General features: G+C 37.1%; 1 protein-coding gene across 2 annotated transcripts in view; it reads left to right on the top strand.

Moving 5' to 3' along the window:
* RB195_008364 (uncharacterized protein) overlaps positions 1-15,320 on the top strand; it is a gene marked incomplete at both ends in the record, with an annotated part of 32,260 nt that overhangs the window by 14,349 nt on the left and 2,591 nt on the right. For both annotated transcript variants that reach the window (XM_064194814.1, XM_064194815.1), the window contains 6 exons: positions 2,353-2,404; positions 2,470-2,578; positions 6,118-6,277; positions 6,362-6,424; positions 8,086-8,183; positions 8,267-8,336. In XM_064194814.1, the coding sequence (XP_064045959.1) occupies positions 2,353-2,404; positions 2,470-2,578; positions 6,118-6,277; positions 6,362-6,424; positions 8,086-8,183; positions 8,267-8,336 (552 nt within the window). The remainder of the gene's footprint in view (positions 1-2,352; positions 2,405-2,469; positions 2,579-6,117; positions 6,278-6,361; positions 6,425-8,085; positions 8,184-8,266; positions 8,337-15,320) is intronic.

Here is a 15,320-nt window from a genome sequence, read left to right as displayed (position 1 = left end):
AAAAATTGTTTATACGAATACGCATATTATATAATATACGAATAATATTTATACGAATACGTTTACTCTTCGACAGATAAAGCAGACATCGCTTAGCATTTTACAAGATGAGTAACGAAGCAATTTCTCCTGGATGATATTTTTTTAGGAAAAAAAAAGAGCGAAAATGATGGATTTTTTTCTGGGAGATGAGATTAGGCGGCAAAAAATTAGTTCGACTTTATTATGGAGAACAAAATTTTTACCACTAAAAACATCTTTAATTGTTTTTGCCTGCTACCAGCAAAAATTGATGAAATCTCTTTATTTTGGATTTGTAGAGCATATAGTGAGAAGTCGCCGTCCTTTTTTTTATAGTTCTGAGAGAAATCTCATGTTTTTTTTTTTGAATTTCGAATATAGTCTACCTGAATGTACTAAATAGTAAACTATGTAAATAGTAAAAAAATGCTAATACAGTCTATACTAATACTAATACAGTATATAATACTAATATTAGCGTATAATATTTAGTAGTAGTAAGTAATAAGATACTATAATAGCACGTGACTGGTAGCAAAAGATATAAAATGGTTTTTCTAATAAGAAAAATATTTATGATCGTATGTGAATGTGAATAAAGGCACTGGACATCGTGGATAGAATTGTTTGTTGTCTCAGTTTTACTTCGTAGTGAAACTCCCTAATCACTTTTCAATAATGGGAACTTTGCCCAGAAAAAGTCCCGCGTTATGGAAACTATTTTCGTTCCTTATTTTTTTTTGCAAAATGTTGAGCGATTCATGCTCTCCCGATCGAAGAGTAGGCGTCTGAATCCCCCGAGAGACCAATTAGCCTAACTTATGTAACTACTATGAATACGAAAGTTCAGAGTGAGACAATTGAGGAAATCTCTATGATTTAATTGAGGAATCCAAGGAATACACTATGCTTTATGCTTAGAATTGATGACATAACGATGAAACTAAAAAAAAGTTTTTCCTTTTTAAGCTACATGAGTGTTGTTTCGATGAATCAGCAAAAGTTGAGAAAATACCAAAAATATCTTATGTTTAAAGGTTATGTGAGTGTTGTTTCGATCAATTTGAGAAAAAGAAAAAGTGTGAACATTAACAACAATGTGCAACATATAGAAGAACTTTAATGGATTAAAGACGAAATTGTGTGAAAAATTAAAATAAAGTAAGTAGTAAGTAGAAGTATGTATTTATATCTGCAACAGAATCACGGTAGCTCTCATGATTTTCGCTCTCTCTTCTGAAAAATAAAAAAATAGAGTCATATTTTATGTCTTAAAGTTATGTATTTGGATGAAATTGTTTTATTTCTTGACAAGGTCCTCAAATTATCTTCTGGACATTCTGTCAGCCAAGAAGAAATGCGGGAAATTGTTTTTTTTTTCGTTCTGGGTTGAATGGTTCCGTGGTTCCTTATTAATAATCCACGACTTTGCTCTTTTGCTGTGGCCAGAAACTAGAACCGAATTAGAACTTAGTGTGTGGCTAGGAGGAGACTTCCCTATGGAACTCACATAGGGATTTTTTTTACGTTTCACTATCTCTCTTTATATTTTCTTCAGAAGTTTGTTGCGTTGAGTGGAAAAACTTATTTTTTTTTTCGGACAATGCCGATGGAGAAATTCTTAGAAATGGTAAGTAAGAAGTATAAACGCTATGGATTTATGAAAACATGTAGTTTTTACGCCCCTTTTCGCTAAATGTGTCTTTCTGTACGAGTTCCCGTGCTAAACGTGCAAAGAGGCGACCAATCAACGCTGCGACAGAACCCTTATTAAAGGCATCACCCCACGAATCTGAGGTGGTACGGATTTCAGGTGGAGTATTCGTATACGGGATGGGAGACCACGGAGAGGGGGTGATTCCGTCCATTTCTTTCTAATTTCCGTAAAAAACGGCCCGGAAGATACGTCTTCGAGCGTTCCGGCGCGCTACTTTCTACAACGAGTTCGAGTGCAGCGCGCCAGCCTTGTGCATGCGCCGTATCTTTCGGGCCGTTTTTTTACAGGAATTAGGAAGATATTGACGGAATCACCTTACTCTCCGTAGTCTCACATCCCGTATACGAATACTCCACCTGAAATCTGCACCACCTCAGATTCGTGGAGTGATGCCTTTAATCGAGTTATGCGGTAGCTTGTGGTGAATGAAATCCACCTATTTTCCTTTATTTATACATGCAGAAGAAAGTATTCAATATGTCTGATGCATTTATAGTGACTACTTGAGAAAAAATTGCAAAAAAATGTTTAAAAAAAAGTACGAACGATCGATCCTCTGAAGGTATGAGAAGTCTTGAATTTTCCTGACGTGATCCTGATGTGAAGCGTTTCAGGCGGATGTTGTCGTCCCAATTGGAGAAGAGAGTTGTTCGAAGACAACAGAAGGTAAATAAAGGCTACGTTGCAAGTTTACTGTAATTTATAATATTACCTGAACATCATGTTTTAAGATCATCTAACTGATGAAGAGGTGATTTGCTATTGTTGCGCTGTAACGATCAAAAGTCCTGAGGAAGACACGGAAACCCCATTGGGTCGACTTGCAATCGAATGGAAACGGTAAGGATTGGGCCCAATTATTCAGAGACCTGTAAAATTGGTGATTTTGGAGCAGTAATAGTAATAATACATGATAATGATGCATTTAATACAAATAAATTCCAAATAATACGTTACATTAATAATAATAAAATACGAATAATAAGTAGGAACAATAAGTTTTTTTTTCCTGAGGGGAGAGAAGGGTGGGGAATTTTTGAGATTTGAACGAGAAAATAAAAGTGGAAAGGAAAATTCTTCAGCTTTCCTATTGCTGTCTCGAATCGGGTACCTGAATATTCGCTAGAAATTCAACCGTTTAAAACTTTACCTATTTTGTCTTCTTTTCATTTTGGTTAATATTTTCGCTCTACAAACGTAGCTTTCTTTTCTTTTTCAAGGTTCTCCTGAAGATTCTCCAGAAAATTTTGGAATCACTAGCTGGACTATCACTTGTGCTGATTTGATTTTATATTTCCTCTGCTTAGACGAGCGAAACAAGTTTATTCCCTTGAATTTTGGCGATGCACTGGTCGATTGTAGTTTTTAGTATTACAATTTGAAGATACTTCGGATATGGTGGATAAATTAGCTTGAAAACGGTTCTTTGTGCAAAGTAACTGTTTATTGTATAGTTCTATCACAAAAAAAGTGATATTTTTTGGTGCGGATACTGTAGTTTTACAACAAAAAGTGAATCATGATGAAATCATACTTAGAGTTGGGATTTTTTTTTCTCGGACAGCTGTCAAGATAGATCTCTGGTGATCTATGAAAACTGCGCAGTTAACTATTTTGTTCCAATTACTGTCTGCAGTTCCATTATCAATACTATACCCTATTTTGACTTATTTTTCGTTGTTTTTTTTTTGTCATACTTCCCGATTTTGTGGATGTTTCGACGATGATCCTGTCAAAATTGTGGTTTCCCCTCAATTCTTATTATGATGCGACGAATTCCTAAGTTTTCCATCGTTTTCTGTTGATAGGAGGGCTGGTGGACACGAACTGCTTAGCAGCGGATCAGCCCTCGCCCACGCCATTCGGGATGTAGACGGTACAGAGGAAAGTCCTGTGTGTTCTATGCGTTCCTAATTTCGAATCCGTGAGCAAAGTCCAACATAAATATCGTCTCGTGTACAACAAGGGGCCACCACATTACCCTGATTACCTTGACTCCCGTTGTTCTCTGAACTGGTCGAGCGGGCGCCAGTAATTCTTCCTTTCGTCCCGATCTCGTGCCAGAAGCGCGTAGTGGTTCCTCCTTTTGCCTGGAACACGAAGAGCATCACAGTTTTCTTTGGGCGACTTCGTGAAGAAATCTGACCATCGGGTCGGCGGTGTTCCTGTAGTGCGCTTAATATCGCTAGGAGGAAATATAGGAATGACATTCTCCCAGCGGTGGATACGCAGGTAGAACCCTGCGTATCCACCGCTGAGAAAAAGTCAACCTGTCATGTCAACCCATCGCCCCACCACGATCCCCGGACCTGACGCCCTTGGAGTTTTACTTGAGAGATTATTTGAAGCAGATTGTGTACAATGGACGTAACAAAGACAATAATTTAAAACAGAGAATCAAAGAAGTTATTCATGTTCATAGGTGCGATAGGGAGAAGCCGGACCCTTCTCAGGTGAAGGGAGTTTAGCTCATGGTGTGCAGCTCAAGTGAAAGGGGTAATTTCACCAACCGTTTAAAGGCATCACCCCACGAATCTGGAGTGGTACGGATTTCCGGGTGATTCCGTTCATTTCTTCCTAATTGCCGTTGAAAACGGCCCGGAAGATACGGCTTCGAGCGTTCCGACGCACTATTTTCTACGAGGTGTTCGATTGGAGCGCGCCAGCCTTGTGGCAGCGTCTTTCGTGCCGTTTTTTAATCACCTCCCTCTCCGTAGTCTCCCATCCCGTATACAAATACTCCACCTGAAATCCGTACCACCTCAGATTCGTGGGGTGATGCCTTTAAAAGTGAAGGAGGTCCCTTCACCAACCGTTCAAGGGTGAAGGGGTCAGGGCACCGGCTCCGACTATCGCATCTATGTTCATGCTGTTGTCCTAAACAGCGTATGGGATGTGAATTTGAGTATCCTTGAAATTTACGAAGGGCGAAAAATGGAAGCCACATCGAACTGCATCGAATGGATAAGAAACTTGTAAAGTTTTTCTTTTATTTAGTGAAGACTTCACAGAGAGACCTCTATCTTGTTTCGTTGCTTTCCTCAAAATGCTTGATCAAAAGTGCACCATGCCTTTACGGACATCCTGTGCAAAAGAAAAGCTTCCACATTGGGGATGTGAATTTTCCACATGGCTTCTTGATCGCTTTTTTTTCTGCAATTTATTTCCAGCAGTCGTTCCTGCAATTCCTGCAAAACAGCTATGTTAAGCTGCTTACTGGAAATTCGTGTTGTCTTTTATTATTATTCGTATTAGCTATTCATTACCAGGCTGTGATACTACTTAAGAACACTAGTGGTGGATTATCGTGAGGCTGCAGTTCCCATCTGCAAAGCACATACAGCTTTCTTGAGCGTGTTTGAAGAATCTGCACCAAAAACACGCGTTTTGGTGCAAGATGTTTTTTTTCTCTTTTTTTTGACAATTTAAAAAATTTCAATTTAATTTGAAATTTTAGAGAAACTTCTCTAATATATTTGGCAAAACGTATTTGTTTCGAATAGAATGAGTGGAAAAGACAATTTATAATGATTTACGACCGTTTCGTTTAAAATTTATCATATCAAAAAAAAAAAAGAAGAAAAAAGCATTGTTAGAAAAACACAAATCTAATTTCACAGAAAATCCCAGCGCCATTAATGTTTATTGATCGGTGAAAGCGAGCGAACCGAACCCCACAGAAAGGACTAAAGTCCGGCTTAAGCTGGACGTTCAGACTGATATATACTATATTACGACCAGTGTTATAGGGCAGAAAGTTTCGCATTTATGGGAGTCTAACTCTTGCACAGAAAGTTCGGGGACCTGTTTTCGCACGAAGTATACTCGTCACTTCTTATTTGTCTCGTAACAGTTTTGCATTTTTTTTTCTGAGGGATATGAAATATATGAACAATTTTCGCACTTTTGCGGGGCACTCGTAAGAGGCCACAGCTGGATTTTCAGATAATAGCATATGGATGTGCAAAATTGCCAACTATGAAATTTCGTGGAGTGGTTCATTGAGGCGATGAGGATTTAACGAAAGTGCACTCTCTCAGCTTCGTACATTAAAAAAAAAATTGGGAAGATGTGAGAGTCTAACCCTCGCACAGGCCGTGACTCTCAGAGAGCATCTAATTTTTCAACATTTTCAAAATCAAGGGAGTCAATAAAATTTTTGGCGAGCAGCTACCTTGAAACCTATGAAGTGTCATTTCTACTTTGCTGCATTCTCAAGGAAATTCAAACCAACCAAGCGAGGGCATTAACCACTCGGTTTTTCTACAGTAGGCCACTTTTTCTTTGAAGAATAGTGGCAGGAAAATCGTCGGAAGTTCCGCAGCAAACGCTGAGATTTGTGATATTTTCCAACTCACTAATGCGGCAACAATTTTCAGCGCAGATGGTGTGAGCACAGTACGATCAGTGGTCCCATTATGTCGGGTCCCACTTCTTCAATGTCCTGTATCGATCACCGGCACCCTACTAGATCCAAGAGCAGCTACCGTAAGACATCCGATTCGAGTTGCATACTGTATCAAGAGCCATTCGAAAGAGGTGAGTGAGTCCTTGGCAGAGGAAGTGGTAATTCTTCGGCATGAGTTCTATTTCACGATGTGTACACGGTTTTTTTTCTTCCAGACGATCGAGCTAACCGCATCCTTCGACCTTGCTGATGTGTTTATGTTTTGTGGTGAAAAGAGGGTGAGTTCATGGATGAATTCGCTTTTTCTTGGATTTGCTTAGTTTTGCAATAGCTTGTTGTCTGCAAGTGGACCTGTTTCTCTTCCGGTTCGTTTTGAGCCTATTAAATGCCTACAAATAAAAAATACTAGTAGTCGCTATCCGATGATTAAAAGTCTTGGTAGGTTTTTTTGGTCTTTCGAAAGATTAAATGTGGATTATTTATTTATAATAAGGGAAATTTGCTTCTTTTACCTATTTCTCCATTTTTATAACATCTTCCTATAAGTAGGGGTGTTTTATTGAGTTATTTACGAAGGTGAAAGTGACCAATAAAATTTGATTCCATGAATTTCTTCCTAAATCAACTTCATTGTAAAAGAAGATCCAGGAACACGCCTTTTAGCGTTTCCTTTCAGGATTTTCTTGCTGCTTGAGGAATTAATTTATTCCTAATGGTAAATTACGTTTCTGTATATATTGTATTGTATTTTATATAAAATATGGAAAATTACGGAAATGAAGCGAAATAAATCACAAGAGGAGTGGAATTTTAATGATTTAGAAATTTCAGTAGGTCGCATCCATTGTAGCACGGATAACTCGTAGGTCAAGGGACCACCGATGTACTAAATATTAGTATAATTGGCATATATTTAGTAGTAATATATATATATATATATAAAATAAATCTGCATTAACAACGTAGGAGGAATTACGCAACTATTTACGAACAGGAACTGAGATATCTTCTTGTAGGAGTAATTTCCTGGTTCATAAATGGCGGAAGTAAAGTTATAAAACTAGAAGTATAACAGTATAAAAGTACTTTTTTCTGATGTGATAGTTTGTTAATTTACGTTTATCATTGCGTAAACGTTTTTATTTACTTCGTTCCAACTGAATGCATACTGTAATGTAGAGAGTCTGGAATGCTGTGAATATCTGACTTTTTTTTCGGGGGGAGCGAACGAAATTCTCCTTTTTTTCTGCGAATGAAGTAAAATTTGCACTCGTTCTCTTGAAAAAGTTGTATTTTGGTTAAAAAAGGTTAGATAATGAGACCGATTAAGAAGGTTAGAGATTCCTTCGATGATTTAATAGGCTCCAATTCGCAAATTTCACCGAAATAATTTTCAGAAGTACGATTACATATGAGCTCTAAAAATTGGAAGGAAAACTTAGTAAAGAGCTTTTTTCCTGATCCTATTCCGAGCTATTGCAGTTTAATTCTTCAAGAAATTTCTCAGCTCTTATTAGCCAGTTTTTGTTCAGTCTGTCTTGGAGTTCTTTGTTCAGATTTTATTTTCCGGAAAAGAATATCCGTAAAATCTAACCTAAACTATTTTTGAAGCAAAAACCGCTAACGAGAATTTCTCGAAAGACTGGGTCATTCTGGAATTACAAGCTACATTGTGCGGTGTCCTTAGACCCTCTCTCTTGAAAATCCATAGAATTTCAGATTCGAGTTTCACTCATGATTATAAATATGTACGAAATAAAAAATAATCCTTACTTGTAAATTTAAAAAAAAAAACCTTCATTTTTCGTAGAAATAGTGCCTATAGGAAATCCTTGAAAATATCGCAGAAAAATCTCTTGAACTGAGAATTAGAACAGAACTGCAGGCTTGGGAAGAAATTTTTCAAATTCTCACAGCTTAAATTTTATCCCTTTTTCAGAAAACATTCCATCTAATGCCATTCGACAACTATTCTATTGTGGTGGTGGTGATGGCATTAACAGCCGGCCGGTTACCGTTCCCGAAAATTGCCTTGAAGTAAGTGAGAATTCTAAAATGTAAAACTGTGTAATTCTAAAATGTACTGTAGTGAAATTCAATGGCAAATCCTGAAGGTTTAGGTCACCAGAAATTCCGGACGATATGTTGCAACACACGTCAAGGGCGCTTCCCGCTAATTTATTTGTTTTGGTGAGTTGTTTTTGAAAAAAAAAGGAAAGAAGTCCGATGAAAAAAGAGGAAGAATAGATCGAAGCGAACAAAACCCGATTGAAATCGTCCTCTGGGACGAGTTCCACCGGTATCTAAGGTAGTTTATTAGCAGCTTCTGTTTAGAGAAGAAATACATTGGAATGAGATCTTTCACGTTGCATTGTTGCATTGAAAATGAACCAATGCTCAAAATTAATACTTCTACTATTCTTTCCTTTTTTACTTTTTTTCTTGTTATGCATATTTCTTTTTTCTCTCTCTTCTTCTTTGCTCCCTTACCGCTATTCCTACGTTCTCACTTCCGCGTTTCTGGGTTTGCTAAGAGAGGAAGTACTTGAGGGTTCTTGAGAGATGAAAATTTGGCGAGAAAAAAAAATGAGAGAAAAAACGAAAACCGTTGAAAGTGCTGATGCAGATGTTTTTTTTTGCAAGAATCTTTTTATGAATAGTTTTCTGCTTAGAAATGCATTTGAATTTCTTCAAACTCCTCCTTCCTTCCTCTTTTTTCGATTTACGATTTGACAACTATTTCTTCTCGCAAAATGTTTTTGCGGTGATTTCAAAGTACTTATATCTACTACATTGTTACGTGAGACCAGTGATTATTAGGGGCGAGTTTTATTAAATATAATTTTTAATGAAAGAGCAGGCGTAGCGCAGTCGATAACATGTTCCGCTGTGGTTGTAGGTTGATCGATCGGAGGTTCAAATCCGCCCTAGTGCTTACCAAGCCATCACTCCGGGGTCGATAAATTGGTACCAGACTTGTCTGGGAGGATAAAAACACAGACTTGACACATCTACTGGGTTCCGCTAGTCATTGTATAGGCCATTTACATACTTTCGTAAACCTAAAACGATTCTGAATTGAAGTGAACGTGGTGGCGTAGGTCCCAAGCGGATTGATTCACGCCAGAGACTTTATCTCTTGTCAGTTGCTGGACACCACGTTATGCGCCACGTTACATGTTTTGTCTTCGATTGCGCTCCTGGGTTCACTTTCGAACTCGAAGCTGGTCAAAAGGACCACGTAATAGCCTCTTAAGAGATCCAAAACAATTACATCTTCTTATCGAAAAATTTACTTATGCTATCTTCCGCTAATCCCGGATGAATAGTCCATTGAAAAAGTAATTTCTTTTTTTAAACTTACTATCTATTCACTATTATTCGTCATTAATTGTTTTAACGCTTATTTTCTTGAGATCCATTTTTGAAAATGATAGAAAAAAGTTTTTAATGATTTTGGAAATTTCAATTTCTGAACATATGATAAAATTGGATTCATTTTTGAAAAGGATAAAAAATTTTAATGATTTTAAAAAATATCATTCGTGAACGTATACTAAAATTGGATTCATTTTTGATATTTCAAATTAATGATAACTCACACGGTTTAAAGCGAAGACTTTACAAAACTTGTTATTTACTATGTACGTGTTACTTTTTTCTGTTTTATACCAAATTTTTCGCTACTGATTACCGTTGTCCCAAGCTAAGATGTTATATTACATGCATTATTATAATTATTACGTTTTTTTGTTTTTTTTTTCTTCTTTTGTTTTTTTTCTTCTTTGCGGCAGTGTTTATCATAAGTACAGCTTTTAAATGAATGCATTTTCTGTCCTTAAGCGTTCGTACTTTTTGATTTGAAAAAACAAATGTGCGTTTTTCTTTTAATTTAAGTATGTAATTGTTATTAATAGAGCTGTATGTAGGGAGAAAAATGAGATGAATGGAGGCGTATTAGTCGTTGAAATGAGTCTCCATGCAATTTTGACGTAATTTGTAGAAAATCGAAGAAGTGAGATGGTTAATAATACGTTTGCAATTCAAATGAGGTTGAAATACGTCAGCTATCAATTTTCAATAACGGGAAACACATACAGGAAGTGGCATTCAGAGAGGTTATTTAAACTCAACATTTTTTTTCCTCGTTGCCGTTTTAAAATTGCTCCACCTACATAATCATACGGGACCTTGGAGCAAAAAATCGCAAGTTACGTTCAAGCACGTGAGTTTCACTGCAGATATGCAAGACATCGCTAATTTTTCCATTCACGTCAGCATTCGAGGAAAATTCCAATGTTGGGCCCTTTCCGGTACTAGAGAAAATTCCTACGCTCACTCATACAGCTTTTTTTTGTACCAAAAAAGAACGTCCAAGAATTGCAGGAAAAGCACGAAACAACCCTTAAAAATCCATGAAAAATAAATTCTATTCAATCCAACGATGCAACTGTTTTCACCCTCCTACAGAGAAGCGAATCCGCGTTTCTAAAGTAAAATTCATCACTTATATTTATGCGAAAAATTGTTTTAGCAGATTTTTTTTTCGCGAGCGATTCCTCTTTACGTAGTTTTCCAAGCGAAAATGAAATAAAATGAAAAATTATTGTCATTTTTTGTCCTTTCGTTGATTATTTGAAATTTAATTTTCACGGAGAATATGAAAATATAAAAATTAATAGGATGTGAAAAATATGAGTAGAATATGAAAATGAGAAAAATAAAAGTGTGGATAGGTATCAGTAGATACGTAAAAATTCCCAGGGTTTTATTAACTAGGGGCTCCTCGAATAATACGGTTATTTTTTCATCCTCATTTTCTAATTTTTTGAAAAGGTTTCTATACTTTAGGGGTTTATTATCCTCGAATATAACACAAATATAGTTCGTAAAACTCGATTAGCTTGTCTCATGCGTCAAATACGCACGAAACGCACTGTCGTCAATGGGTTAACAGATCTTAGTTCCTTCGAAAATTCGGCTAAATCCATTTTTTAGGTGTTTTTTTTCGAAATTCACATCCGTTACAATGACATCATTTCATTTCCGCTTGGATTCCTACCACTGATTATTCCATATGACAATGCAGGCATCAATTTATAAATTATTTAACCGTACGTGGGATTCTAATATATCACAATGCAACTGTTTACTAACAACAATACAGAGGAGTAAACAAAGCTGGAACAATACAGAAATAGAAATATGGTGATAGATTTAATTTTGGTTCTTGATATATTTTTAAAAATGCTGAAGTTGTTGAGAATTGAGTTCGCTTTTTGGGCATTTTTTTCTAAACCTTCCCTTTTCCTCTTTTTTCCCCCCCTTTCTTTCATTGCCCCCTTTTTATTTCTTTTTGCGGCCTAGATTTTCGCATGATGTATGTGCCTATAAATAGGTGAAAGGTGGCGTCCAAGATTCAGGAGCACTTTTTCTCGACTTCTCGACCTTTCAAAGTGCTTATTTTGCAGCGTTGACGTCTGATTGTCGTAATTGCTGCCTACCGATATAATATTGAAATTACTAGTTAGTTAATACACGCAAACATATTCTCACGTAACGCTAATTATACGTGAAAACCATGTCCTTTACGAGTTGCATTGCGTTATTGTACGCGGTCGTCGTACTATAAGAACTACACCGCACCGTACACGCAGGAACGGACTGATTAAAGACACCATCTCACGAATCTGAGGTGGTACGGATTTCAGGTGGAGTATTCGTATACGGGATCGTAGATTAAGGAGAGGGGGTGATTCCGTCCATTTCTTGCTAGTTGCCGTAAAAAACGGCCCGGAAGATACGGCGCGTACACACGGCTAGCGCGCTCCAATCGAACTCGTTGTAGGAAATACCACGCCGGAATGCTCGAAGCCGTATCTTCCGGGCCGTCTTTTTACGGCAATTAGGAAGAAATGGACGGAATCACCCCCTCTCCATAATCTACGATCCCGTATACGAATACTCCACTTGAAATCCGTACCACCTCAGATTCGTGGGATGATGCCTTTAAAGATCTCAGGCGCAGTTGGAGAACATGATTGTGGTCGATGTCAAAAAATTTGAAGTCCCCATTACTCAAAACTTATAGTTTTCCAGTTTGTGACTACGTACATCAGCTTACAAATAACTCTTCATGGAATAGAAAATGTCTACAAAGCAATTTTCTATTATCAACTGCTCGACTCCATGAATAATGATGCTTGACTGTATAGATTTCGTGATTTTTGAAGCATATATCAGCAGGAACTCGAATAAGACATACTGGGATAATAAGAAAGGAATTTAAAATTTAATTTGTGGTAAAATGTCAGTCTTTGCATCTTTTATTGCCTTATTTATAAGGCCGGGTGTAGCGCAGTCGGTAAGAGGTTTGCGTTCGTCGCACGGCCAACGGCTCAAAACCGCCGTAGTGCCAACCAAGCCCTTCATCCCTCCGGGGTCGATAAATTGGTGCCAAATTTGTCTAGGAGGATAAAAACCCTGACCTGACACATACATAGGGTGGCCCAAGCAATTCAGTGTCGAGGTCAACATGCGCTCCAAAACCTCAACGATTACGAATTGGAGTAAAACGCATTGGCGTATCCCAAGCGGATTGATACGCCTGAGACTTTATCCATTATTCTTTTGCATCTTTTAAATAGTAACATAATGGAGTTGTTAGATTGACTTTGTGGAGAAATTATATCATCAGTCGGAATTCCGCGTATTCTATTCTAATTGCGCTTTTCTTCGAACTCATTGGAGTGAATTAATCGCGTAACCTTTTGATGGTGAATTCTTGAAATCATAGGAATGGTTTGCGTTTCTTTCAATTAGCTATTTCTTGTGTTTGTTCCCATGAAAGTAATAATATCTCTATAATAATGAGATTTATTTTCGTTATACATGATGTCATTTGAAATTTGAAGAAATTCGAGAATTCCCCGCAAAACAGGATCGAATATGTTCGGATTTACAGCTTAAAAAAGCTAAGAAAAAATAAAGAGAAACGATAAGAGATGAAAAAATTGGTGGAGAATTTTTTTTAGAAAAAGTTTTCCAATAAATTAAGGATAAAAGATAAAATGTCTGTCGCTAATCAATCCAATTAGGATGCGCGACTGTTTTTGATTTCAACTCAGAATAGATAATAAAGATCACTTAATGTGATTTCATTCCTCTAGTCTTGTCTGGCACCAATTTATCGATCGTGTAGGTGAAATGAAAGGCTTGGTTGGCCTTGGGCGGTCTTGAAAAATCGACCGTGCAGTCGCAGCAGAATCTCTCAGCATTGCTTTCTTAACTATACTATATTATGATATTAACGTAACATCGTGGTAACCATGTGTTCATTTTAAAAAAAAAGCTGGAGGATTTTTTCATGACCCAAACATTTTTCGCGATTTTTTTTATTAATTTCCGAACAACCTAATATGATATAATATAAAAAAAAAAAAAAAAAAAAAAAAAAAAAAAAAAAAAAAAAAAAAAAAAAAAAAAATAATAATAATGATAATAATAATAATAATAATATACATGCATACATACAGCTCAAAAAATCAATTAAAAACTACGTTTCAACATGCCAAGATTCAAAGACAGTCGAACATGGGCAATAATATAATACATAATATAATAGTATAATATATAATAATATAATCAACCAATATAATGAAAAGATAGTGTCTGGTTTTAATCAATTCGCTTGAGATCCGCCAATGTTTTCGATTTCAATTCTAAATTGAGATCCCAGAGAGATGAAAAGCTTGGTTGGCTCCAGACGTTCCCGAACCATTGACGACCATCGATCGTGCAGTAACAGTGGAACCTTTCAACGAATGTATTGCACGGTGCCAGTAGCAGTATTATAATATTACTATTTAGTACATTAATTAAGTACAGTTGGTTCGGAGAAAGAAACAAACGTCATTCGACGTGAACGTGAAAGTCGCCCCCTTTGATGATTTGATTTTCCTTGATAAATTCAATCTGAGTACTCTCTATCATGTTAGCATAAAAATATAGAGATTGACATTTTATCGCAAATTATTTAGATTACTTTAATACAGTAGTATAGTGTCCTAGTATACTTTATAATATACTAGGACACTATACTATTGTATACGTACAGTTTCTGCAGAGAGATTTCTTTTTGCTGATAGATAATTTCCGCTTCGAAAATAATTTATACCACTAGAAGTATGAAAATTGGTCCTTCCTTAAATCTTGGCGTAATAACCTGCCGCCTTTGTCAGAGCCTGGAAATCCAGATCATCAGTAACATATCCTCTCACAAATAACTCAACCAGAACAAGTGATTGTCCCATAAGGCACTAGATCCGAAACCAAGATCCAGATGGTTCCCAAACCATTGTGTTTACCTAAGTAATCGGGTGTTCAGGTGAGGTTAGCGGATCACCACGTGAAAAAATCGCGAAAACGTTAGCCTTAAAAAAGAAAGTTAATAATCTTGACCCTTGTTTCACTTTGATAGTCGATAGTGATACAATTTTTAAGTGTTTCTACTGTCGTTATTGAGGGAATCAAGCAGCAGACGGTTAAAATTGTCTAAAGGACATTATCTATTCTATGGAGAATTTTTTGTTAAAGGCATCACCCCACGAATCTGAGATGGTGCAGATTTCAGGTGGAGTGTTCGTATATAGGATGGGAGACTACGGAGAGGGGGGTGATTCCGTCCATTTCTTCCTAATTGCCGTAAAAACGGCCCCGAAGATACGGCTTCATTCGCTTTGGCGCACCATTTTTTACAAGAGGTTCGATTGGAGCGCGCCAGTCTTGTGCGGCGTCTCATCTTCCGGGCCGGATTTTTACGGCAATTAGTAAGAAGTGGACGGAATCACCTCCCTCTCCGTAGTCTCCCATCCCGTATTCGAATACTCCACCTGAAATCTGCACCACCTCAGATTCGTGGGGTGATGCCTTTAACTGATAAACTTATTTCCAAGTCAGAAAACTATAAACTTTGACTTTGGACATTTTAAAATTTATCGAATAATTTTCCTTACGACAAACAGGGTTAAAGGCATCACCCCACGAATCTGGAGTGGTACGGATTTCAGGCGGAGTAGTCGTATACGGGATCGTAGATTGTGGAGAGGAGGTGATTCCGTCCATTTCTTTCTAATTCCCGTAAAAACGGTCCGAAAGATGCGGCGCAAGGTTGGC

The sequence above is a fragment of the Necator americanus genome, chromosome III (genome assembly GCF_031761385.1).
Source record: "Necator americanus strain Aroian chromosome III, whole genome shotgun sequence".
NCBI lineage: Eukaryota > Metazoa > Nematoda > Chromadorea > Rhabditida > Ancylostomatidae > Necator > Necator americanus.
Note: the sequence above shows the minus strand (reverse complement) of the source record. Positions and strands in the feature narration are given on the sequence as shown.